The sequence below is a fragment of the Neltuma alba genome, unplaced genomic scaffold (genome assembly GCF_004799145.2).
Source record: "Neltuma alba isolate B1F8T4 unplaced genomic scaffold, ASM479914v2 tig00010672_pilon, whole genome shotgun sequence".
NCBI classification, from domain to species: Eukaryota; Viridiplantae; Streptophyta; class Magnoliopsida; order Fabales; family Fabaceae; genus Neltuma; species Neltuma alba.
Window position 1 is genome coordinate 74,721 of NW_021635514.1, and position 25,012 is coordinate 99,732.

Below are 25,012 nucleotides of genomic sequence, written 5' to 3' on the forward strand. Positions count from 1 at the left end.
ATAGAGAAGTGAAATTGGATAAAAGCTAAATTGAATAAGCTGAATTGTGTTTGGATTATAGTTCAGAAAAGCTAGATTGCAAAAGTGAAATTGGTAAAAGGTTGTTTGAATTATGATTAAGTAAAAGTAAGTTTGGTTGTAAAATGACCAAAATAGATATGAGTTTTAATAAATAATGAAACATAATTAAAAAAATAATTTCACATAATACAATGAAATTAAAATAATTTAATATGAAGAAGTCATAAAAAATATTTTAAATATAAAGTGAAACATGAAAAAATAAAAGTATATTTTTAGGAGCATATTTAAAAATAAAAATATATTTATAACTTATTCATTACTTTCAACTAATTTTAACTGATTTTTTATTATCTACAAATTAGTTATTTAAGGCTTATAATAAGAACCAAAAGAGGTAATAAATTTCTTAACTTTTTCTCTCTCCATATTTCAAAAGCTATAAGCCATAAGCTATAAATCATAAGCTGTTAATTTTAGCTTATAGCTTATTGTAGCTTTTTAGACAAAAGCCCGATTGCAGAAAAGCTGATCCAAACAGATCCAATTTTGTCAATCCAGCTTATAGAGCTTATAAGCTACTTATAAGCTTAAAATAAGTGATGCCAAACAGGCACTATATTTACAAATTAATCTCACCTCTCTTTGTTCTCAATAAAAATTAACACTGTTGGTGCGCGCATGTATACACACGCGCGTAAATAATACTCTCTCTGTTCCTTATTATAAGAACGAATAACTAAATTACGTTGATAAAAAAACAGTTAAAACTAGTTAAGAACAATCAATGTATAAAAAGTATAATTTTTTCCCGAAAAATACCCTCATTAATAAAGAGAGAAAGCATGAGAGAGAACAATTAAATTATTAAAAGAAAAAGAAGTGAGAGAGAGAAAGAGTGAGAGTTAGAGAAAAAATAAATATGAGTAAAGTAGAAAATAAACACAAAAATATATAAACAACTTTTAAATGTTTCTTATGTATAGAAATATACTATAAGCATCAAATGTTTCTTATAATAAGAAACGGAGGGAGTAACTGCAATAATCCCGCTGCACAAAAGCTTCCTACCGTATGGCCAAGAAAGGGTTTGCTACAATGCAGCAGATTTCGCCAATAGCACCAATTATACGAGTTTCTGTACATCCCCTAGTCATAATATTAATCTCACCTTCTACAGTTTTCATTGATCCTTGATCTTCCTTACAGATAAAGGGCGGCTACACGAATACAAAAGACAAAAGGAAAAACTATATAAAAACAAAAAAGCACCATTTGTAGAGTGCCTCCTGCCTGTAACATAACCCAACCCCTTTATGACTGGCTAGTAAACGAGAATGAGAGGAAAAAAACCATCCTCCTAGTCTTCAGCCGAAGCATTCCTCCCTCCCGTCGACGAATCTGCAACATCAAATCTACCACCAAAAGAGGTAAGCAAGGCAGAAAGACCGCCCCTGCTGCTGGCCCCGCCACCAGCACCACCTATGCTTAGACCAAGAAGATCTCGAGTCATCGGCTGTCCCCCGAACGGCGACGACGACGAGCCCATCATCAAGTCGGCAAAACCCGTATTGCCAGCAGAAGGAATTCCAAGGACCAGGCCATCATCAGTTAATGAGTGATTCTCTGTCTTTACACGGCTATTCCATTGCGTCGAGGTACCATCGTTTTGTGCCAAGGAAGTTGCTGTTGCTAATCCTAAACCTCGAAGCAAAGATGCATTGGACGCAGCGGCACCCATTTGAGCTGCCTTTTGGAGTAATGCGGTGGCGGACAGTGCAGGCTGAGGAGGTGCAGTATAGTGGCGAGGGTCGTGTTGGTCCGGGAACAAGGATGAGTCATTATTGGAGAGATAAAGCGAAGTGGAGAGAGACAGAGATGTGGGCTCTATTGCAGACAGCGTTGGGGTAGTAGTCGGGCAATCCGAGCGAGCCATGCTTGACATCATACTGGAATACGATGAAGATGTCTGAGAAGGAGCAGGATTTGAGGATGCAAATATGCTGGCGAAAACACTGGTCGAGCTGGAGGGAGCACTGTTTGTGACTGTGGGTGCTGGTAAACACGTTACGTTCGAGGACGGTGGTGACAACCTGATTGGGTTTTCCGAGACTTCTGATACAAATGGAAAGAAAATGGACAGAAACACAAAGAACTCATGAGAAACAATGGAAAGCTCACAAATTACAAAGCTATATAGACAAACTAAAAAGAGAATTATGATCACTCATGAAACATTGAGTAAAAAGCTTTTTCTGTTTTTTAGAGACTTGGGCTAATAAATCATTAGATCTTTACCGGCACTAGCTTGAACGCGGATGAATAAATAGCAAAAGGAGACGCAATAATAGCCTCCTTTCCGTTATTCTCTATTTGCTCTTCGATCTATATGAGCTCCCTTCACTAACCCTCAGAACCCATTTATATAATACCCGCACGACTTTGTCTCTCTCATCTCCGGAGAACAAACAAACATCATACTGACTGGTTACTATAACTGATTTTGTTACTTTGTTAATTGTGACTGCTCGATTGTCTACTTCTCTAGACCAGAATAAAAACAAATTAATAATAAAAGAAAGCTAAAACGACATCCGTGAGAGACAAAACACATCCTTCAAATCATGTCTGACTCTTGCGTCTCAGCCCATTAAATTTAAATTCTTTCGTTTGAATCTCACGAAGCTGCTTTAAAAAAACTAAATGGTAAAGTGTACAGCTTTGACCCCCCAAGTATAAATGCGTATTTACTACCTGAGCTCTGAATGGACATAGCAGGAGACACCACAGACGTTGACGGGGTCAGTGGAGGCTGCGGCGGCGAAGCCATAGCAACCTTCCCATTCGAATTCCCCTCGGAGCCTTCTCCAATGGTTAGGGTTCGGGTTCTGGCGCTTTCTTCCGCCAACGCATCGCAAAAGGCCCTGTGCGTGATGAAGCTATCCCTCCTTCACAGTTCCACGTAACAACCACGAAGTAAATAATTACAATTAGAACCTCCATCAGCTTTAGAATGAACCGATGGGATGAAAAAGATTATTCCCTCGGCACAAAAACATGAAGCTAGAATATCAAAAGAACTAGGGGAAAGAGAGAAGAAAGAAACCTAGAGAATAAGGTGCCACAGTCACATTTGTACTCTTTAGTTCCACAAGTCTTCATATGGGCCTTCCAATCGGACTGTACGGCGTATTTCTTGGAGCATCGCTCACATTTCCACTTCTTTTCGCCGTGTTTCCTACAAAAATGCTTCTTGATGCCGGTGAGATCACCGAGCGCCCTCGACGGATTATGATGGACACAAGAAGGCTCGGGGCACACGTAGACTCTCTTACGAACATCCTTGGTGGTTCGCTGCCGCAGTTTCCATGGCAGGTTGTGGCCACGTCGATGAAGTTGCAGGTTTTGGTCCCGTTGAAATCCTTTATTGCAGATCTCACATACGAAACGGTTCGTCGCCAACAGTGTTTTGGGCGATAAAGCAATCACCTCGGCATCTGGATCTGGAAAGACAAATGCGAAATAACTACAAAAAATCAGCAGAAGTTTAGAAGTCATAAATATTACTTAAGACAATTCAATCAACACCGAAACCTCCAACTATGAATAATGTTCTAGGTACCCGGCATTCCAGGGAGGTTCCGCTTCTTTTTCGGGGAGGGAGTTCATCAGTCGCGTTCTGAAGTCCAGGTGACGAAAAGCTAGCTTCTCCGGAAGCTGCAGAAACTGCCATTGACGATGGATTCTCAAGCTCCGCCATGGCATGTATCACAATCAAAACTCTGAATCGTCCAGCTGCTCAATCAATTCAATGATAATCACATGCTTCCTCTTTCTCAGGCTGACAACTTGTCAACTGGACGCTTGCCTATTCTTTGAAGCGCGACGATCACCTAATCTTTAACCACTAGCAGAACTAATTAACTGAGATTCTGAGAATACAAAAGTACAACATAAAAAATAATTACCCCTTTGGCTAAGACAAGTCCCGATTGCTTCAAAAGAATATTAGATATTTAGGAGAAATCTATTCGGCTCCCCCGGTGGGAGAAGTTCCTCCTCCTTCAATACCGAGGGCGATTAACAACACAGCCAAGCCACAACAGGTCGACGCACGACAGTCGCATACGGCGGCGGGATGATGGAGAGAGGGAAAGAGAAGGAGGGACTTCGAATGGGCAACAAAAGTATTAAAAAATGGCGAAAGCGGCGCCAGTTAACCATGGTTTAGTCTCGAACCCTTCCCATTTTTAACTATAGTCAAAGACAACCCAGGCTCCGAGTCTCATCTCGCGGCTACTAGCGCAAATCTCACCGTCCACGTGTCTTCATAACCGGGTCGATGACCTTTGTCGGGAGGAAGTCGGACTAGGCGGTGCTTGTCGTCTAGTGTTAAGAAAAAGGTGATATAGGCATTTCCCTTTCAGTTCCGCCCGTTTAGTATTTTTAGTGTAAATTACATAATAAAATTCAAACCCTCATTTTTAATAGTACCCCAGGAGGTCCTTAAATTTTTAGGCACCATTGTTTCGAGAATGACGATTATGCCACGAAGCATATCACAAGTACGAGGAAGGCAGGAGCGAGGTCCATTGTCCAGTCCAAAGGCGGGTGGCTTTCTCGTGATTATGTTCAAATTTTTGTCCTCTACTGCTCTCCCACGGGGAATTAATACCTAGTAGAACCTAAGAAAACCGTTCTGAAAAATAAGAAGCGAAAAGAGAGGCAGGGAACGTGCAATGTACATCGAGGAGTGCAAGTAATAATGGAACAAACCATAACGCCGAGTATTGGAAACGAAAGTCATAGCTTGAGAATATTTTCAGATTGGACAGCGTGCCAAAACGACGCACTTCACACCATAGCACTTGCAAAGTTGGAAAGGAAGAAGGAAAGAAGAAAGAAAAGGTTATGATATTCAGCGTTGCAGTTGGAGCTTCAAAAAAGGGTTGCGTGAGAAAATCTCAGTAGCATGTTTGGGATACTCAACTTTGATTGTATTATAATTAATTAGGGTTTACTTAAAAGGGTAAAAAGGCTATTGTCTTTATGGGTAAAGTGACATGATATGTATATCATATGCCCGAACTCCTTTATGTCGCAGGAGTTCAAAGAATGTCATCATGAAGTTGATAAAGGGGCGAGGTCGTTTTTGTAATTGCAGAGGAAATGCATGTTATAATGAGGACCTCACTGGCAGCTACACCACACACTCACATATTTTCAGACTTTAATCAAATGATGATCCCGTGGAGGTGGGCCCACCAATGAGAGAAGTCTAACTTCTGACGTGGACGAGGCACAGTCATCTGGCACGCCCCGGTTGTTGTTTTTTTTTTTTAATTCACGTTTGAGAAAAATATTTGAATCCATTAGACGGTAGTAATAATTAGTTAGGGCCCTCTCAGAACCTTTTTTTTTTTTTTGACCAGAAGGGCCCTCTCAGAACTGAACAATATACTCAAAAAATAAGGGTGAGAAGTCTACAGATTAGCAATGAATTATAAAGATAACGCAAGGCACGTCAAATGATGCCTGGGCGTCATAGAGAGGTTACATTGGATACGGGCATACTGGGGGGGTTCGTATCTAGTGATTGGCACACAACCTTATCTTATTATACGCTAATCATGGATGATGTACCTGTTCAACACCGTCATATTCTGCTATTTCGTCCTCAAACAATCATCACTCTCATTTGCATTCCAATTCAAGCCCTACCTTCATTTTACGTCCTCGTACTTTTTATTTGGCTTTTCTATTTTCATTTCAAGATTTCTTTTGTCTCCTTGTGTTATGTCTTGTAATAAAATTATAATTTTAAAAATAATTTTATAATATATAAAATAAGCATGTTAGAGTATTTTTTAAAAGCTTTTTTTTCCCAAAATCTTATTTAGATTTCTAAGCAGCTCCGGTTTATTCATTATCGTCATTGGCCTTGTCAATATTTTTAGACAATCATATTCAAAATATTAGCAGACATTAATATGAATACGTTTATTTAAACCGTAGTTTGTGCGCATCACATTATAAAAAATCAACTTATTCTGACAAACCCAATCCTAGCCTTGGTTGGTGCGAACAATTTTTTTTTGTTTTTGGCCAGGCTTTTTGTATGCAGTGTAATTGTTTCTGATTTCTGAACTGATTGGTAATGATTTTCGGCCAAAGCCCTCGTATTAGCCTTTTTCTTTTGGGTCTTTGGCAGGTGCATTAAGTTATGATTATAAAAGAAATTGGTTTCACCGTCGTCTCGCTCCAGGTCCTCAAGCATCAACAAGACAAAGAAAAATGCTAAACTAACATGACAAGGAAGAAAAAATAGAAACAAGATAAGGGCCAGAAACACTGATCTGAAAAGCTAAGAAAGCTGATCTAGGCAAATTAATTACGATGACTTTTAAATTCAGCAAAAGCCCGGAGTCGTTAAAAAACAGGAAAAAAAAAAAAGGGCCTAATATTAATTTAAATAATCATGCAAAAAAGGGTGGCTGCGAATTACGATGTAAAAAGATTTAATGCCTGCAAAAGTGAATGAAACGACTCCGGGCTTTCGCTCAAAAGATGAAGTACTCGCTTTTTAACATTTTTAATCTACAAGCTGAGCAGAACAAGACAAGCAAAAACAATGAGCTTTGATCTTGGGCTCTTTCAGCGCAGATTTCAAAATTGACTGGAATCTTTTTTCTTTTCTTTTTTAATAATTTTTAAGATTTGAATTTGTATTCTGTCTGATCAACAATCCGTTGGGTTGACTGAAATTTTTTTTGTTACCGCACAGCAAGCTTTATTTGGATAACCAATCTCTTTTCTTACATCAGGTAAAAGTGAATTTAAGTTAATAGTCCTCCGGTCCTTATTATAAGACATAATTTGATTTTTTATTTGGTCCTAATTATAAGACCCAATCCATTTTGTCTCTTATATTTATGTATTTTTTTCCAAGATAATCCTTCTAATAATGATAGTTTTAGCCAATATACTTAATTAGCAAGGATATTTTAGGAATGACAACACTTATTTATTATAAATAACCAACTTAACTTACTTCCTTAATGTCTTTAAATAAGTCAATTGGGTCTTATAATTAGGACCGGAGGAGTATTATTTTGTGAAACGTTTGTAATATTCTTACGTGCAGAAATATAAACCTTTGCATCTGAGTTTCCACACGTTCAAGGAGACATGCACTAAAGCTTTATGCGTCAGTTTTTAAATGTTTCATAAAATCCAATCCCACGAAAAGAGAAATCAAAAGAAATTAATTTTGAATCGTACAATTAATTCAATCGACTGCAGGCTGAAGGACGGGAAGAGAAATATCGTTGCGTTCGACGCATGGTCTCAGTGGAGAGTTCATAAATTTGACACAGCGTATACTATGCAGAACATATGGAAATTGAGCTTTTGAGAATAGGCTGGCTGAAAAACAAAGAGGTAGGTGGCCAAGTGAGTAAAAATATATACTCCTCTGGTCTTTATTATAAGACTCAATTTGACTTTTTATTTGGTCCTAATTATAAGACCCAATCCATTTTGTCTCTTATATTTATGCATTTTTTTCCAAGATAATCCTTCTAATAATGATAGTTTTAGCCAATATACTTGATTAGCAAGGATATTTTAGGAATGACAACACTTATTTATTATAAATAACCAACTTAACTTACTTTCTTAATCTCCTCAAATAAGTCAATTGGGTCTTATAATTAGGACCGGAGGAGTATAATACAATAATCAAAGATTAAAAAAAAATGGAAAGAGGGGATGATGGCGTGGGAGGGGCACTAGGTGAGATAGGCACTATGTAAACCGTGAAAGGGTACGATGGAAGAGACACAGCTGGAAGGGGTTGGGATGCATAATGTCAAAAAGGAAAAGGATTGAAATGTCACCCACTAATCATTCCTTGTTTGATTATCTTTATACTTTGTTTCTTCAGCCCCTCCTTTTCTGATTCCGGTATGATGCCTCATCCCCACCTTATTCTCCCTGCTTCTCTCACTCTCTTTTTCACTTGCATGCCTCTTCTTTATTCCCCCTCTTTATTTCCTTCTACCGAGCTTTCACATTTAATATAAGATTTAGGTATGTAATTTGTAAATATTAAAAAAATTAATTATTTTAATTAATATCTATTGGATTACCTAAAACGTCTTATATAATTATATACTCCTCCGATCTTTAATATAAGATCTCTTTAACTAATTTGATTAGATTAAGAAAATTAGGTATGTTAGTTAATTATAAAAAATATGATACATTTTTTCTAAAATACCATAATAATCTTTCTTAATACCTCATCTTTCTCTTCTACTTGATTATGGTTGAGGAAGTATCTATAGGAGTAGTTTAGAGAAAACTGATAAATATGAAAAATGGGTCTTATATTTATGACTAAAATCAACTCAATAATTAGGTTCTATATTAAGGATCGAGGAGTACATTATAATTACTCATTGATAAAAACCATTTACTGTACGCAATCAACAGAAATATTTTGAGAGAAGAACAATAAATTCAGGAGATAAAATAAATTGAGTTATTATATTTATAAATAATTTTTTTTTGTATATCTTCTTTGTTTAGGACATGTGGCAATATTTTTTGCATCCTTCCATTTTCATACTCATTAATTAGGATATATCCAAGGACTGTGAATTTATGATGGTGTGTGTGATATAAAAATCAGAAAGCAAAAATGTTATGGCCTGGAGGCTTGAATGCTTCTTCATAATTTCACACGATCAATCTTACTTGTAATTTCATATGATCAGTAATGATGTCTTTTAATCTGAGAGGAAAAAAAGTTAAGTAAGAGATAGAGTGGGTGTCAGATGAAATTACAGAACATTAATAATGGAGGGGGAATAGTGGGTGGGGGATAATGGAGAGTGGAGGTTGGGAAGAGGCCACGGGGAGAATGGAACAGGGAGGGGGGCACTCCATGCTGTACGATCTCAACGCACAGCTCAATAGATCACTGTGCCCCCACATGCGAGGGTGTCGACCATTGTCCCATGGGATTTCAGTTTCACCCCCATTACTCATTCCCATTCCCACATATTCTTGTCACTTCCTTTCAAACATCTTTTCACACTGCTCTTGGACCGCAATGCCCCAAATCAAATCCTCCTGGTATTTTATTTGTAAGATACAATATCAACACCTTTGACATTTGGAGAGTAAATGGTAATGTTGCCATTTTCTTAACACACATAGGTATTAGAAATAATTTTATTCGAGACATTTTTAGATATTAATTAATTAAATATAATTATTTTTCTTAATAAGAATTTAAATTTTGATTTGTCGTATTCTGATGAACTAATCTTTCTGCTTAAACTCAGTTCCTATTGGTTAATTGTGCAATTAAATTGGTATGCCAATTGCAGATTGGGCTTGCACATTTCTTGGGCCAGGACTGCGAGGGGAACAAGATTAGCATGGTCATTTTCGTTGCTTCAAATTAAATGTCATGTCAACTCCTAGCAAAAAAAAAAAAAAGTCAAATCAACTTTGTCTTGTCTTCAATTTTACAATGCTTTTTATTTGATCATAAAAGTCTATCCTGCTATATCAGTCTGTCACCGATAAGTATGGATAACTAAATTTTTTTTTTGAGTAAAACTAAACAAATTTTTCATACACTACACAAGGTATCTTTCTATTAAAATTTATTAACAAATTGATTGTGAAGAAAATATTTATAACTAACGACAAATACTTAATGTATGATGTTTAGCATGTTTTTTCATCAGGATAACTATGTTTATTTTGGTTTCTTAACATTAAGCTACTCCTCCGGTCCTAATTATAAGACCCAATTGACTTATTTGAGGAGATTAAGGAAGTAAGTTAAGTTGGTTATTTATAATAAATAAGTATTGTCATTCTTAAAATATCCTTGCTAATTAAGTATATTGGTTAAAACTATCATTATTAGAAGGATTATTTTGGAAAAAAATGCATAAATATAATAGACAAAATGGATTGGGGTCTTATAATTAGAACCAAATAAAAAGTCAAATAGGGTCTTATAATAAGGACAGGAGGAGTACAATTTAACATGCCCACTTTTTTTGCATAAAGAAATGTGATCCGTAGATACTGTCTATAAAATAATCCTATTTTTCTTATCTGAACTAGCGTCAGGTGACCAAATAATTATGATTTTACTAATGTCCAGTAGCTTCATCAGCGCCCAGGTCCACCCTGGCTGAAAGGAAAGGGGGAAAAGAACCTGAAGTTGGTGGAGAGAAAGCAATATGAGAATAATGAATACGACAAAGGGTTTTTAATTCAAGAGGTTGCAGAAACAGGACAGAGTACTTTTTCTTGTTAAATTTTGTGGTGAAGGGACAAGGATCAAGGCATGGGGTTGCAGAGAGAGTCAAATTTGTCATCCAATACTCAGAAAATGGAGTGAGCAGAGTCGGCAGAGTTTGTGGCTATTTTAAGCTGTAAGAAGTAACGCCCTGCCAATTTTAATCAAGTCATGAAACGTTTTTGCCACTTTCTGTATGCAATAGAGTTATGTAGGAAAGGAGTCAAGGGAAAGAGAATGGAAAATCTCAAGGTCTAAACCATGTGATTTGGTCCCATTTACATTAATCCTCTAATTAGTTAAGATCACGAGAAAATTACGTGTGGTATGTTTGGATTGTAGTTTTAAAGTTCAAATTGAGGTCCAGAAAACTCAGCAGGCGGTGTTTGGAACCCCTTGGACTAATCAAACACTATAAATCGAACTCTTTCTTTGTCTTATCGATTTTTACATGATTAGATTATGTGGAGTACTATAGACGAAGCTGGTGGTCACAAGCTGGAGTTATTCTTTGGAAAAAGCTCTTTGTCCGTGTCCGCTGATCCTTGTGGAAATCTAAATGCAGCCAACTTTATTCGGAGGAGAATATACCAAAGAGAGATGCAGCCTTTTTCCTGCACACAAGGGGTTATCGTTGATCTTGAGCTGGAGTCACGAACGAACATGTTGGGCTGATGAGAATCACGGGAAGGTGAACATCTATAGTGATTTAATTGAAGGTACTTAATCTTATTCAAAAGGATTCCTCCCCTCACAGACTTATCAAAGATAGAAAAATATCTGATCATGCATGATTGGATATTTATCTTTAAGTTTGCTTTCAAGTAAGGGAATAACTCCATAACGTTTGGCTGCTTTGTGATTTTCGTTTCACAATCTGGAATTATCTTTCAAACCCCAATTTTTTCAACATAACTCGGTTGGAAACTTAAAGCTTCAGTTTACACACGGATTTCCAAACACAGTTTAGTCCTTTCCCCAGCGTTCGAGTCGACCAATTCAGAGCATTTACCATAATAAGCCGAGTAAGTAAAGCCTGGAAGGAACCTGAATTTCCCACAAGATAAATCGATTGGCTTCAAATGAAATGCACACGCACAATGCAACTTCACAATCCCGTGGCCGTCATGTCCAAATCTTTCAAACGGTCTACGAGACAACGGCTTCATGTCTGTGTGACTAATCAAAACGACCCACTGGCTTAAACTTTGAATTTAAAACCGTCCTCCCTTGTTTGTTCCTTCAAGTTGACACAGGTAAACCAATCTTTAACATGGGAAGAAAGAATAGACACCTAACAGATCCTCTGAAAATCCCTTCCTCTCATTTTTCTTTAAGAATCTCATTTTTACCATTGGATAAAAAAGAAATGGTTCTGATACAATATTTTATAAAATTATTACTATAATATTATATAATTAGGGGGGAGAGAGTGAATATCTATTTTTTAAAATATCAAATCCCAACCTTTTCTTTCAATTTAATAGTGAAGATGGAATTTTAAGAAGAAAAGGAAAAAAAAGAAATTGTGAGAGCATCTCCCGCTGGCCCTTAGCGTCGGAAAAGAGCAACGAAATTGAACAGGGGGCATATTTTTAGGCGGAGCTAAAATTGACGTATAGAAAGGCCTTCGGGATCAAATGCCTCTCCCAACTCCGTCAACTTAAAAAGAAATAAACAAAAAGAATATTTGTCTTATCAGCATGATACACGTAAGCGAGCTGCGAAAGCTGAGGGCGACTAATAACAATCTAAAAATACACTCATACTTAACCTTAAAATCAATATTCAACAATATTTATTACTGTACCCGTCATTGGTTTCCAACGCATCACTTGTCCTATTCGATTGATTTCATTTCATCCTGTAAACCTAAAATCTGTAACACCTTCATGTATGAGCAAAAAATATAACAAGACTGCTTAATTTAAATTTTAAATGCTAACTTTTATAAGGCTTCTCAAGGTGCCAACAAATCTATGATTGTTCAACAATCAAATATCTCAGTTGCAGGTGGACAGTGAATTCAGCATTGTTATTGCAATGTGACCAGATCACACTTCAAATTGAAGCAGAGTATCAATCGAAAGGCAAAATACGCCTCAAGACATCAGATCTCAAATAAGCGGAGATGATGGAAGCACAGTGCTAGTCTGCTACATCTCCAAATTCCAAGTGGTTTCAGCGCTAATTTTCGGGACTTTCAGTTCCTCAGCCAAGTTAAGGGATGCTGTGACCTGAATGAAGAGAGAGAGCCTTCAGTGAGAAAATCTTGTTCACTCCCCATGAAAAATGAAAGAGCTATCCAAGAACAACTTGCGGAGAAACAACTCAATGCACCAGATCAAATTTTGTGCAGACTAGAACATAGCCAAAAAAAAAAAAAAAAAAGAATCTATTCATCGAGACTTGGGACGGTGGACACAGCAATCCACAAGGATGACATACAAATACACTAACCAGGAGTCCCTTGAGAATCATTCCAATTTTCTAAAACCATAACACTATTAACATACATGCGAGAAAATACGCCTTATGCATGCGAGCTCATTATGCCTCAGCCCCATACTGAATAAACTTGTACGTGAAGGAAAAATGTGAGAAAATACGTTAACACTTCAGGGTGAATTTGTGCTCTTGTACCAACCTACCAATAACTTCTGCAATTCTTCAAAATTATCCTTCAAACGCAACTAGCTTTTGTTTGCACATGGAATTATATTACTATCCAGAGGAGAGAATTTCATTTCAAGCAACCCCTATTCAAGTCAAGTAATTACTAAAGCAAAATCTATAGCTTAATTGCTTATTCCCCCCCAAAAAAAAAAAGAGACAAGTGAAAGGTCCTTCTCTACGTAACCAACTCTGGCTCACATTTTAATAAAGTCATCAATTTTCTGGGTATGCTAAGATTATATGACAATTTATTTGAAGAGATGTTGGGCAAGATATGTGATTGATTTCTCAAAAACTAGGCATCAATCTCGTAAACTCTAATTAAGACCAAATAGCAAGAATTATACAGACACCTAACAAGCGAGAGACTTCAATGCAACAGCTCTAGCAAATTCACAATTGTAAAAGTCAGTATGTCCAAGATTCCCATTTATAGCCAAAATTAGAGAGATAGCACTTCTATTTCGCATAATCCAGGGGCAGGAAGTGAATAAAAGCTTTATGCACAATTCCTACTATTTTTTCCCATAAAAAAGGCGTTATTTACATCAACATGTCACTGTGACAAACATAAAGGACATGTCAGAGTTCTAAAACCCTACATACTCTTGTCAACCAGAAAAAAGGATCAGAATTCTTGTAGTGTGTGCAGGAAATGAAAAGGCCAATTAACCTTCCACATGAATTCCCAAGAGGCTGAGTGCTAAAACGAGGAGTTAATGGTCTATGGTTAACACACGTATAAAGCCTCCTTGCTGTTTTCTTTCACGGAAACAAATACAAAGGGAGGTATGCCATGCAACCTAAAAAGAAAAAAATTATTCACCTTGAAGCAACCACTCTGCTTTGAATTCCGCGACCATTCTAGCCCCAGCAGTTTGCTTGATGTCTGGTACGAGGCCTTCAGCGAGTCATCACCGTAAACTCTCCGTGAAACTGCAAAGTCCCATGAGTTCTTAGCCAAATCGTAGGATGGCTCGAACGTGGTCACCCCCTGATGAAGGTAAGAGTACTTCAATTTGCAGTTTCCTGAACCAAGCGTGTGGTTAGCCGACAACTTATTAGAGGGATCGATTATCAATGTTCCATCCAAAGCAGTCCTGTTATCGCCCCAGGCATGAGAATAAGTCAAATTCAATGGCTTCTCGGCAATCCTAACGGTGTTCATAAACTGAAATCGAACGTCCTGCGGCACCAAAGGAGCGGGATATAGGATAAAAACGCAGGGAGCTAAAGAACCCAATCCCAGATAAGTTAGTAAAAATGTAAAAGCAAGCCACCCCAAGTGGGAGCAAGAAATACGGAATTACAAAAAACTAACAACAAAAGAAAACCATTTCTTGCGAAAAAATCAAAATATGCGGAGCAAAAACAGACATTTCGGAAGCCGCGCTCTGCACGATATAAATCTAACTCTACATTTGTTTGACTGAATTAACCGACAGCTAAACAAGCACATACTCGGTAACTATCAGGCAAGAAGAAATTGGTGGAATTTAGCAAATACCTTTTTGGGGACATTGTAATCGACTATAAAGAAGCCAGGTTTCTCGACAGCTAGAGCCAATCCAGTTAAGCTGGGTCCATTAACGATGGTGGCATCTGTTATAGAAGCTCGAAGCTTGACATCGCCGGCGTTAAAGGCAACGGTTGCGGCGGCACCGCCGTTTCTGTCCAAGTCATACTTGCCCTTCAAAGCCGCCTTCATTGGGAACAACGGAGACGAAAGAAAGACGAGAATTGAGACGATTGTTGGAGAACGGACACGAAATGAAACGAGAAATACCCTTTTTTATTAGCGCGGGTTTTCTATAGTCAGTCAAAGAACCGTTTAAATATGGGCCTGTGAGTAGACCCATTGGGTTGTAGTGAACTCATTCGTCGGCTACTATGGACTCAAGACTATTTTCAGACCTTAATAAGAAAAAAAATGGAACGAAATGTTTTGGTTTAAGGGGTCTGGTATCTCTTGTTTCAAGTAAATTTTCAGTTCAGAGACTTATTAGAATGGAATATTGATTATTCCAAATTTGAAATAATTTTCATTGATATCTCCAAAAAATATCTGTGCATGATTTTTTTCAATATTGATGTAAAGACGAACAAAATTTCTGTCTTCTGTTGGCAAACTACAGTAAAAATAACCGAGAATACAGGTATTATGACACGAAACTAAATCTGAGCCCATACACGTTACACTCTGTTTTTCTGCACCCCCTCCTACATATTAGGGACCAATCTCTCAAGTTTTTATTTTCATATTTTTAAAGTATGTTCTAGTGCTATTACTTGCAGTAGGAAGCAAACAAAATATAAGGGGGAAAAAACTAGCAGTAGAAATATCTTGCCGCCTCGACCTGTCTTCAGTGTCTTATTTTAGTGATAATGATTCTTTTTAATTGGCCATGTGAAATACCTTAATCATTATATTGCCAAAGGAGAAAAAATACCATAACAGACCAAAGATTTAAGTAGGTGGTTTAACACCACAAGTGCATGATGACGTACGGTTTTAGATTAGTAGCGATTTTAATTAATTATTGTTATCACTCAGTGATTATCTGTTACATGTGTCTGAGATGAGAAGATTTAGGTAGGTTGTTTTCAACTTAAAAGCCGTATCACCTACTAAAAATACGTCGTTGCTCCACCAAGTCCTTATTGCGGAATGCAATATCACCAGCAAAGACAAGCAAAATCCCATATCGTGGAATGCAATCTCGTCACCCCTTCGAAGAGGAAGAGCAATAAAAGAAATACATACACATATATAATATATATGTGTGCACGTACATCCATTTTCCTGCAATCCACAGAGAAAAACTACGTATAGGCTGGAGCAACGCATTTTGCTTTTCCATCGTTGCGAATTTCTGCAAGCAAGTCACCCCCAAATCCTGTGTTTAGGGTTTGGCCGGAAAGAGGAAGGGATTCCGTTTTCCGCAGAGTCCTTTCCTTTGTCAATATTTTCAAATAAGAGGGAGGGCCCGGCGGATTTTTTTTTTTCTTTCCAATTTTCCTGATGAGGAAACTTTGTCCTAATTTTGATAACGAAGATGGATTGGAGACGGTGTTGGAGGTGCCATTCCCTGAAGAAATGTTGCTGTGTCTGGGGAGCTCTACATCTACTCGTTGGAAAAATCTGCAATCTCTCATGAAAGCTCAACCCATTGATAGTTATTCGCATCTCTCTTCTACCTCAAGAAATGAATTCATGGCGTTGCTTAAGCTTGTTGGCTCTCCCCTCATTCCGGTTCAAGTTCAATCCGATCAGACTTTATTAACGCGGCCTCTCAAAGATTGTTCCATCGTAAGCGTCACCAATCTTTTCCTTCCTTCTCTTAATCTCAAAATTCTATTTGTTCGGCAATGCTGTTTTATAAACCATACAACCTTACGTATAATCTGTTACGGGCATTCATCACTATGATGACTCCCGCCATGCAGGTCTATTTCGTGCCTCGACTGATCATCGAGTTTTTCTTTGGACTGTTAATTATCAAATGATTTTCACCTGACCTTTACGTGTGAATTTTCCGGTGCTGCTAGAATTCTGAGAATATAACTTCCGTGACTGGGTCTAGAGAAAGATAACCGCCCGAAGTCTCGAAATCCACTAATTCCAATGGCTCCGTATTGATTGATTTAGGGGCAACCCATCAGGACTCTCTGAGATTCTGAAGTGAATTCTGAATCACTTCAGATAAATTCGAGTTCTAATTAAATTATTCTGAATTCCAGGCACTGCTAACTCACCCGGCCGCTTGGTGTATTTATTGCACCTAGTCTGCTTCTCGGTTTATACATCTTGATTTATGATGATTTTATCAGGAACCATGCTTCCCGCCCTTTAATAAAGTCGGTGGGGGGACATTTTGGGTTAATATATATTTAATTTGTCTGACATAAAAGCTTATGCCAAAACTAGCTTTAATTTGTGTACTAATTTTCTAAGTTATATTTTTAAACAATTAACAAGTACTATGCTGTGACAGGCAGATTCCACGGCGAAATATATAGTACAGCAATACGTAGCAGCTACTGGGGGACTAGCTGCTCTGAATGCTCTGAAAAGTATGTATGCAATGGGACAAGTGAGAATGTTCGGGTCAGAGATGCAAATGGGAGAAGGTAGCGTGCACACGAGAGGCAGGCCTGAAGTAGGGGGCTTTGTGCTATGGCAAAAGAACCCAGATTTGTGGTTTCTGGAATTAGTCGTTTCCGGTCTCAAGGTTAGTGCAGGCAGCGACGGGAAGGTGGCCTGGAACCAGTCTTCTTCTCAACCTTTTCATGCAAACAAAGGCCCTCCTAGACCCCTTCGCAGGTTCTTCCAGGTGATAATTAGTTAGCATACAGGCATGGCCTCGGCATTAAAAACCATTGCTTATGCTATAATTTCGTCCTTGTATTAAATTAAATTATTGACGATATGATGACTTAGCTTCATTCTGATCTCGTGCTTTGTTCTTGTTATTTCCAGGGTTTGGACCCAAGGTACACTGCCAATTTGTTCCTAGACGCAGTATGTGTAGGAGACAAAACCATAGAAAATGAAGAGTGTTTCTCTCTCAAGTTAGACACGTCAATGCACATTCTGCAAGCACAGAGTTCGCCTAATACTGCATTTGTGAGACACACAATATGGGGATACTTTAGCCAGCGAACGGGGCTGCTTGTCAAATTTGAAGACAACAAGCTGGTGAGGATGAAGCCTCCTAAGGGAAGTAATAATGACTTTGTATTTTGGGAAACAAACATAGAGTCTGTGATGGAGGATTATAGGTATGTGGACGGCATTAACATAGCGCATGGCGGAACCACGGTGGCGACGCTTCACAGGTACGGTGGGTCGCATAATCACAAGAGGAAAATTGAGGAGACGTGGAGGATTGAAGAGATTGGTTTCAATGTCCCTGGGTTGTCCAATGATTGTTTTCTGCCTCCCTCTGATCTCCAGGAGGGAACATGATTCCCCAGAACAACTAGCAGGAGTGGGTTAATTAGGATTTTGCTTTTCCTTCTAATTTTCTTCACTTTTTGGCTCTCCCAACACCAGCTGTAAGAATATGTGTGTACATAAGCAAATTTAGGTGAGTGAAAAGTTTATGACGTGTCATAATCTTAATGGTCCATAGAACGTTTCTGAGATCGGAATTCTTCTATGCGTTTTTGGTCCGACTTTGCATTTTCCGGTGTAGCTGTCCTTTTATTTCTAGTGTTTCATTTGATTTTCGTATTTTGTTCAGCCTTTCTATCAGAAACATATTGAAGAAATTGGGTGTGTGTGTGTCTTTTAGATTTTTCGCATGCCAGAGGATTTTTTTTTTTTTGGTAATTCGCATGGGGGAAGTCATAATTCAACTGTTCAAAATTTTAAACTTGCAGCTTGAAAAACTTGCATGTACTGATGTACATGAAACATGAAGTCCATAGAGTAAAAGTCTAATTAATTAAGAGATAATGATACTTTTAGGGTTTATACTGTTATTCATTTCTTCAGATTAAGTTTATTTTTATGACGAAAAGGTTTCAAATTTTTTTATAATTTAAATATTTCCAACTTTAGTCACCCTTGTTATATTTCCGTTATTATCTTTATCACGTGCACTAAAATACTTATATACACTAACTGTGCGAAACTGTCACTTTTTTTTTCCTCCAAAAATATTACTCCTCCGATCCTTGATATAAGACCTAATTATTGAGCTAATTTTGATCTTAAATATAAGACCCATTTATCATATTTGTCAATTTTTTCTAAATTACCTCTATGGATACTCTCTTGACCATAATCAAGTAGAAGAGGAAGATGGGGTATTAAGAAAGATGATTATGATATTTTAGGAAAAACGTGCCACATTTATTGTAAATTAGTAACTTCCTTAATTTAATCAAATTAGTTAAATGGGTCTTATACTACCTCCGGTTCTAATTATAAGAGCAAGTTGACTAATTTAAGGAGATTAAAAAAGTAAGTTGAGTTAGTTATTTGTCCTAAATAGGTATTGTCTTTTCTAAAATATCCTTGCTAATCAAGTGTACTGATTAGAATTATAATTATTAGAAGGACTATCTTGAAAAAAATTGAGTAAATATGAGAGACAAAATGGATTGAGATCTTATATTTAAGATCAAAATAAAAATCAAATAGAATTTTATATTAAAAATTGAAAGTAATATTAAAGATCGGAGGAGTAATACGAATTGGGGCGGAATACTTGACTTTCATTATTATTGTTCTTGCCTCGCACTTCCATTATTATTGTTTGGTCCAGAAAACTGAAAATGTATTACTACTACTTCTGTTATTACTCGAATATTACCAGAAGCTGCATTCTTTTTGGGCCTCTATTTTTGGACCTCTGAACCATTTTTTTTTTTTTGTCTTCAGCCAACATTTATATCTTGTTTGGTACGAGGGATACAGAAGGAAAGGAAGAGAAAAGGAGAGATTTTGCTTCCTTTCTCTTATTTAGCTTTATAAAATTTGCAGGAGGGGAGGGAAAATTTTCTGAAATTTCTCCTCCCCTCCAAGATTGTAGGAATCTGGAGGGGAGTGTTAGTATTTTGTCTTGTCATAACTAATATATGTCTATGCTTATATTTAATGTTCCCAAATTCTATCCTGGCTCCTTCACTCTTTTCACATCTCCATTGTTTATTATTAAATTGCTTTTAGTTTTGACCATTCTTTCGTCTCAATAAAATCCTTTATTAACAAAAAGTGCTGTATAGTGTGGATGATGAACAGAAAAATAAGCTTCATCTTTTATTATTTGCAAGTAGCAAACTTTGTTTTTTTTTTAATATTTTATATAACATACAGGAATGCAAAATATTCCAGTCACAATGCCAAAGAATTTTTTTTCCGACACAAAATGACGCACGTAGAAAGAAAACAAGACTACTTACAGAGTTACATATTAATTATCTATTATAACTATATTTATTTAATTTTGATAATTATAAAATTATAATTTTATATATTAAATGTCACTTATAATTCTATTTTATTAAATACTTTAAAAAGTTTGAAAAAACAACTTAAATAAAATGAGGGCAAAATTGTTTATATAAAAAAAATTTTCTTTTCTTTCTCTGCTAAACTAAATAAGGTAACATTAAAATCACTACTCTTACTTCTCTTTTGATTAATCTAAATAAAGCAATATTAAAATTTCTCCTCTCTTCTTACCTTCACTTTCTTCTATTAAAATTCATCCCTTACCCCAAACAGTCTAATAAAACGCCTATGGTCATATTTCACAAATGCCTATGGTCAAAAATTAAAAAAATTTACAAATGCCGGGAAACTTTTGGCCAAAAAATTGCCGGGAAAACAGAAAAAGTTGGCAGGGGAGAGAGGACGCGAAAAACCCAAAAGAAAGGTGAAACGAGCGGATGTCTAATAAAACGGCACCAGCTTGCAGGCGTCGACCGTAACCCGCGAAGCGCATTGTAAACCCTAATCTGCGGCGGAACCTCTATATAAATGTTTGGGTCGCGCCTCCACGGTCCAGATTCCGCCTGTTGTGGCCTGTTGGCTTCTGCGTCTAAATTCTGTGTAGCTACGATTTCGATTTCTGGGTGCTGCGTTTTCAGGAAATATATCCATATTACTGAGTAAATCAGGGATCCAAACTTCCCCATGAATTTCTTTCTTTTTTTTTCCCCTGGAGATTATTTAGAAATATGTCTCGAACACTTGCGCTTTGATAAATCATTTGGGTTGGTCTGTTAATTGTTACCTGTTTGTACTTCCGCTGCCACTCTAACGTTTTGCATTTGTTTACCCGCTTCATCTGGTGTTTAAGTTTCAATACCAGTGGAGCTACAACGGATGCAGAGATTGAAAGGTTGGCTTACCAGCCCATTGCACAGCTTTGATTCTTGCCTTGGGTCAAATGGACCTTCCGAAACTTTCTTATTTTGGTTTTCAATCATCTCTTCCCCCTTTGTGTCTCCAATTTGCATAGTCACCATGGCATGGGATGATTACTTTTAATCCGCTTATTGATATACTGATAAGCTGTGCTGATTTCAATTCATCTTTTTCTGATGCCATTACGGTATAGATCCATGACATGTTTTATTGTTTACTTTGTTACTCCCTTCCAAATCCATGTATTTTAGGTCTTTTTTTACCACTTGAAGTAGTATTTGACACTTAAATACGTTTAGTTTCCCTTTTTATGCAGATCTGGTATGTAGTTTAGGTCTTTTACCTGATCCTTTTTTGACAAGGGATGGCAAATGATGTTAAAATTTTCTTATCCTACACACTGATTTCCATGAAGATTCAAAACTCCGCTTATTATCTGATGCCTTCCCTGTTCCTTCTTTTCGCTGTAAGTTCGAAATGCCTTTTACCCCTCCCTCCTCTTCCCAAATTCTCTTTGTTTTAGCTCTTATATTTTTTTTTGTTCTTGGAAAGTGGATATGGTTTTAGTGTAATCAGTGATGAGAGAATGCAGACGGGCGGACTGAAATTGATGTCATGTTGATTGTCTGCCATTTCCATATTTGGAATGTCTCTGAGATTCATAAAGACCAAGTGTTACGCACCTATATTTTATTTTTCTTTGACACTGCTGAAATTTTTTCATATTTTATGGTGTTGTATGGTTTGGGCACATTTCGTCAGCCTGAATATCGAATCTTATGACTGTTTTAAGCCTGCTGTGATGAAGTTGCATAAAATATGTCTGGACATATGAGGCTTTTCTATGATTATTTGCTTCTTCTGAGCAGCATCGTCAACACATAATTTACGTTCTTGTGCCCTGTGGTGCCCCGTTCTGATATTACTATAATGATTTTGAAGTTTTGGCCACCGTTATTGATTCTTGGTATCTAATCGGGGATATCACGACCTGTCTCGTGAGATAAAATAAAATGGAATAAACACAATTGAGTTTGGTATCGTATTTTAACGATGGAATGGAACGGGAATAACTGCTGTTTAAGTACGTGGTGTCATTCTAATTTGCGGCTTACATCTTGGAACAGAATGGGGAAACGATTATAATTATTCTTTGCTATTTTCTCATAAACTCAAGTTAAAATCCCAGATATATCGTAGTTTACACCTGCCAGGCACCCCAAAAATAAACAAGTCACACTTTATGTCCTAAAGTATCAGAACGTTACTTTATGGTATGTTAATCCACGGTTTCTGTTACATCGTTGTCTTTCACGAAACTGCAGAGTCAGGGCAAGATTTTCCAAACGATCAATGACGTTTTTCTGGTTTTGCCAGTGTTGCTAAATGCAACCGAGATGAAGACCCATTAATGCTTTCTACTGCTGACGTTAGTCTTGTGTTTCCATGTCATTCGGTTGTATATAGACTGACCGCCACGATTGGCGGGGTAGGTCTAATGTTTTCTTCTACTAAAGTTGGAATGATTCATGGCAGCTAGTTCGTAAAGGCTTGGCCTCGTTTTAGGTTGAAAGTGTGTGAGCTGTATAGCTCTGTGTTCTATGATCATCCCTGTTAATATTAATTTGTTTTTGAATACTTTTTTAAACGACGAAGGGAACATCTTAATTAGCTTATCTATTCATTGACATTGTCAGATAAAGATTCGGATGGTATTACAGGGAAATTTGAAATAACTGTTTAATTCTGTTTAGTCTTGACCGATTTTCCCCTTATGAGAAATGGGACGAACGCTTTAGTTTAATCTGTACTTCACTTGTTTTTTTTTTCTTCTTTCTTTTCTGTATTCCTAATTTTGCGCACTTTTGGATCGTGCATACTTGAAATTGTATGACCAACTGGCTGCCAAGAAATCGAATTGGAACTAGGTTCGTTTAAATGGTTCAGAATTATCCAGATGAGTGAATCGGGCGATATTTAAAATTAAGCTTATAATCAAGTAGGAGCAGAACCCATTATTAGATTAAGCAAATAAAATGGGGAACAGGTTTTGATTTTGTTTCTCGGGCCAGAGTATATGATTATATGAGCGGATCAAGCGGACCGAGACCAATCTGATAAGCACCTCACGAGGAGATGCAATGTGGACCCTTTCCCAGGTCAATCATGAATCCGTTGGTGACGGCTAAGGGTGGTGAATGGTGATGTCTGTATTGGCTGATTGTACCTACTCCGTTCCAAGGTCGCAGACAATTATTGTTAATGGTGGCCCACAGCCCACAGCTTTCCCATCGATTCACCCTTTGTTATCTTCTCTTTTAGTTGTGAAAATAGGCACAGCTTCTATCTCTAATTACTCAGATGAAGATCCATCCATAGCAGTGTTTCCGGCCGGAATGAAGAGAGAAAGCTCTGAAGCCGGACAAGCAATGGGCAAGAGCCACTACATGTTCTGGGTATTTACTGCCATTATCCTTTTAGCTGTTTGGTCACTGTTCACAGGCTCCCTCACTCTCAAATGGTCTGCTCCCAACCTTTCCCGTTTCTCCTTTGATTTGGATTCTCGGGTTCTCGACGACCTTGATGTGCTGGTACTTTCCCACCTCACATGATATCTGGTTCTTCATTTCTTCTTCTTCTACTTCAGACTGTGGATAATATTATTGTGTGTTAAATTATGCTGTGCGCGTTTGGCAATAGGAAGTGGAGGAGAGGGAGAAGTTAGTGAAGCGCATGTGGGATGTGTACACGCACTCCAGTACCATTCGGTTACCTCGATTTTGGTCGGCGGCTTTTCAGGCTGCTTACGAGCACTTGGTCAGTGATGTTCCAGGCGTTCGAGACTCTGCCATCTCTGAGATTGCTCAGATGTCATTGCGTTCATCTGATTTAGACATCCTTCCTCTTCAATCAGAATCGGTAAGCTGAGCTAATCTCTTCGTCTCTTTAATCTCTTCGTCTCTTCACAAGTCTTCTATCTCATTGAAATTGCAAATCTTCGATTGTTTTGTGCTTTCGGCTTTGCTATTTTCCAATCTGTGCCTTTGGACGTAAGAATTCGCGAGATTCTCATCTTTCCTGGATGATTAATTCCGTAATCCTTACAATTGAGCGATGTCTTGTATTTCCTGTGCTGGTTTTTATTCTTTTGTCGCAGTTCTTGTCTTTGAAGTTCAATTTCTTGATGGGCTGTTGTGAGACTGTTTTCAATTGCAATTCAAACAATCGTTGCCGAATCCTTTAATTACATTGCGAGAGATGTCGAGAGTCCCATGCAGCGATTACAATTAGGATTCAGTGACTCTCTTCTTTATGCTTCTTCCATCTGACTCGAAGTCTTAATGTGGCTCAAGCACATTGCTTCTGCCTCTCACCAAGCATGTAATTCATACATCTCTCTAATTCCTAGTAGCTTTTATTATTTATTTGATAATGTGCTTTTCTTATTATTGATAACTTTACCCAGTAGTAGGCCGAACGTCACTGCTGGTTACTACTATAACTAGGAACAAACATTCATGCTCTGCTGCTAAGCTTGGTCACATCTTCAGGATCAGCATGTGAAGGAAAATTAAGCAAGAAAAGAGAAGGCATGGGAAGTACAGTTGGCAATGACAGACAACAAGAATCCTTCATTTTAAAGCGGACGATTAGCACTGGTTTCGATTTTCAGCTGATGTACAGCCTTCAACAATGCATATCATTGTTTATGAATTCCCTTGTCTCTGTCCCAAGCTCATCTTCCAAATGAATAGAGTGCTGTTCCTAGCCTAGGGGTGTCAAGTTTGAAATGTAAAAGTTGCTCGCGGTGTAAACCTCACTTTCAATTTTAAATTATTGTGTTGCATTAACTTACCATGGATATTATTACCAAAATATAAGTTTGCTTTCATATGCTTCGACATATTTTCTGTTATTAATCATAGTTATGCGTTGGATCCTTTTGTTTTAGGATTTAAGTCCTGCAATATTTTTACTTTATATCAACAAAAGTCGAATGGATTTGCTTCCAATTATATAAGCTTATAATATTAAAGACGGAGGTGATCCTAAAATGCCCAAAAAGGGTCAAGATAAAAATGTGACAAGTAACACCGAAAGCA

At 37.4% G+C, this 25,012-nt stretch overlaps 3 protein-coding genes, 1 non-coding gene and 1 pseudogene across 7 annotated transcripts; 3 read left to right on the top strand and 2 right to left on the bottom strand.

The window, feature by feature from the left end:
- Nucleotides 1-1,096: 1,096 nt before the first annotated feature.
- LOC114758188 (zinc finger protein GAI-ASSOCIATED FACTOR 1-like) lies at nt 1,097-4,191 on the bottom strand (annotated as a pseudogene).
- Nucleotides 4,192-12,246: 8,055 nt separating this feature from the next.
- Nucleotides 12,247-14,783, bottom strand: LOC114758144 (outer envelope pore protein 24, chloroplastic). Its single transcript, XM_028947160.1, has 3 exons — nt 14,535-14,783; nt 13,854-14,213; nt 12,247-12,588 (listed from the first exon to the last, which is right to left on the bottom strand). Exons 1-3 carry the CDS (start codon nt 14,733-14,735, stop codon nt 12,508-12,510), a joined length of 642 nt encoding a protein of 213 aa, XP_028802993.1. The 5' UTR covers nt 14,736-14,783; the 3' UTR covers nt 12,247-12,507.
- Nucleotides 14,784-15,994: 1,211 nt separating this feature from the next.
- Nucleotides 15,995-17,996, top strand: LOC114758164 (uncharacterized). The gene is made up of 3 exons (XM_028947183.1): nt 15,995-16,337; nt 17,023-17,361; nt 17,508-17,996. Exons 1-3 carry the CDS (start codon nt 16,050-16,052, stop codon nt 17,994-17,996), a joined length of 1,116 nt encoding a protein of 371 aa, XP_028803016.1. The 5' UTR covers nt 15,995-16,049.
- Nucleotides 17,997-20,422: 2,426 nt separating this feature from the next.
- On the top strand, nt 20,423-24,829 carry LOC114758143 (uncharacterized). Of its 4 annotated transcripts, none has more exons than XM_028947157.1 (4): nt 20,423-23,500; nt 23,610-23,828; nt 24,067-24,290; nt 24,379-24,829. In XM_028947157.1, the coding sequence occupies exons 1-3, from the start codon at nt 23,108-23,110 to the stop codon at nt 24,151-24,153; spliced, it is 699 nt and encodes a 232-aa protein (XP_028802990.1). In that variant the 5' UTR covers nt 20,423-23,107; the 3' UTR covers nt 24,154-24,290; nt 24,379-24,829. The 4 variants fall into 4 exon arrangements, with proteins under 4 accessions (XP_028802990.1, XP_028802989.1, XP_028802992.1 ...); XM_028947156.1 differs by having other exon boundaries at nt 24,461-24,829; XM_028947159.1 differs by lacking the exon at nt 24,067-24,290 and having other exon boundaries at nt 20,425-23,500; nt 24,379-24,450.
- LOC114758203 (small nucleolar RNA R16) lies at nt 21,273-21,356 on the top strand. Its single transcript, XR_003741756.1, has one exon. It is a non-coding gene; the product is annotated as a small nucleolar RNA R16 (small nucleolar RNA).
- Nucleotides 24,830-25,012: the final 183 nt, after the last annotated feature.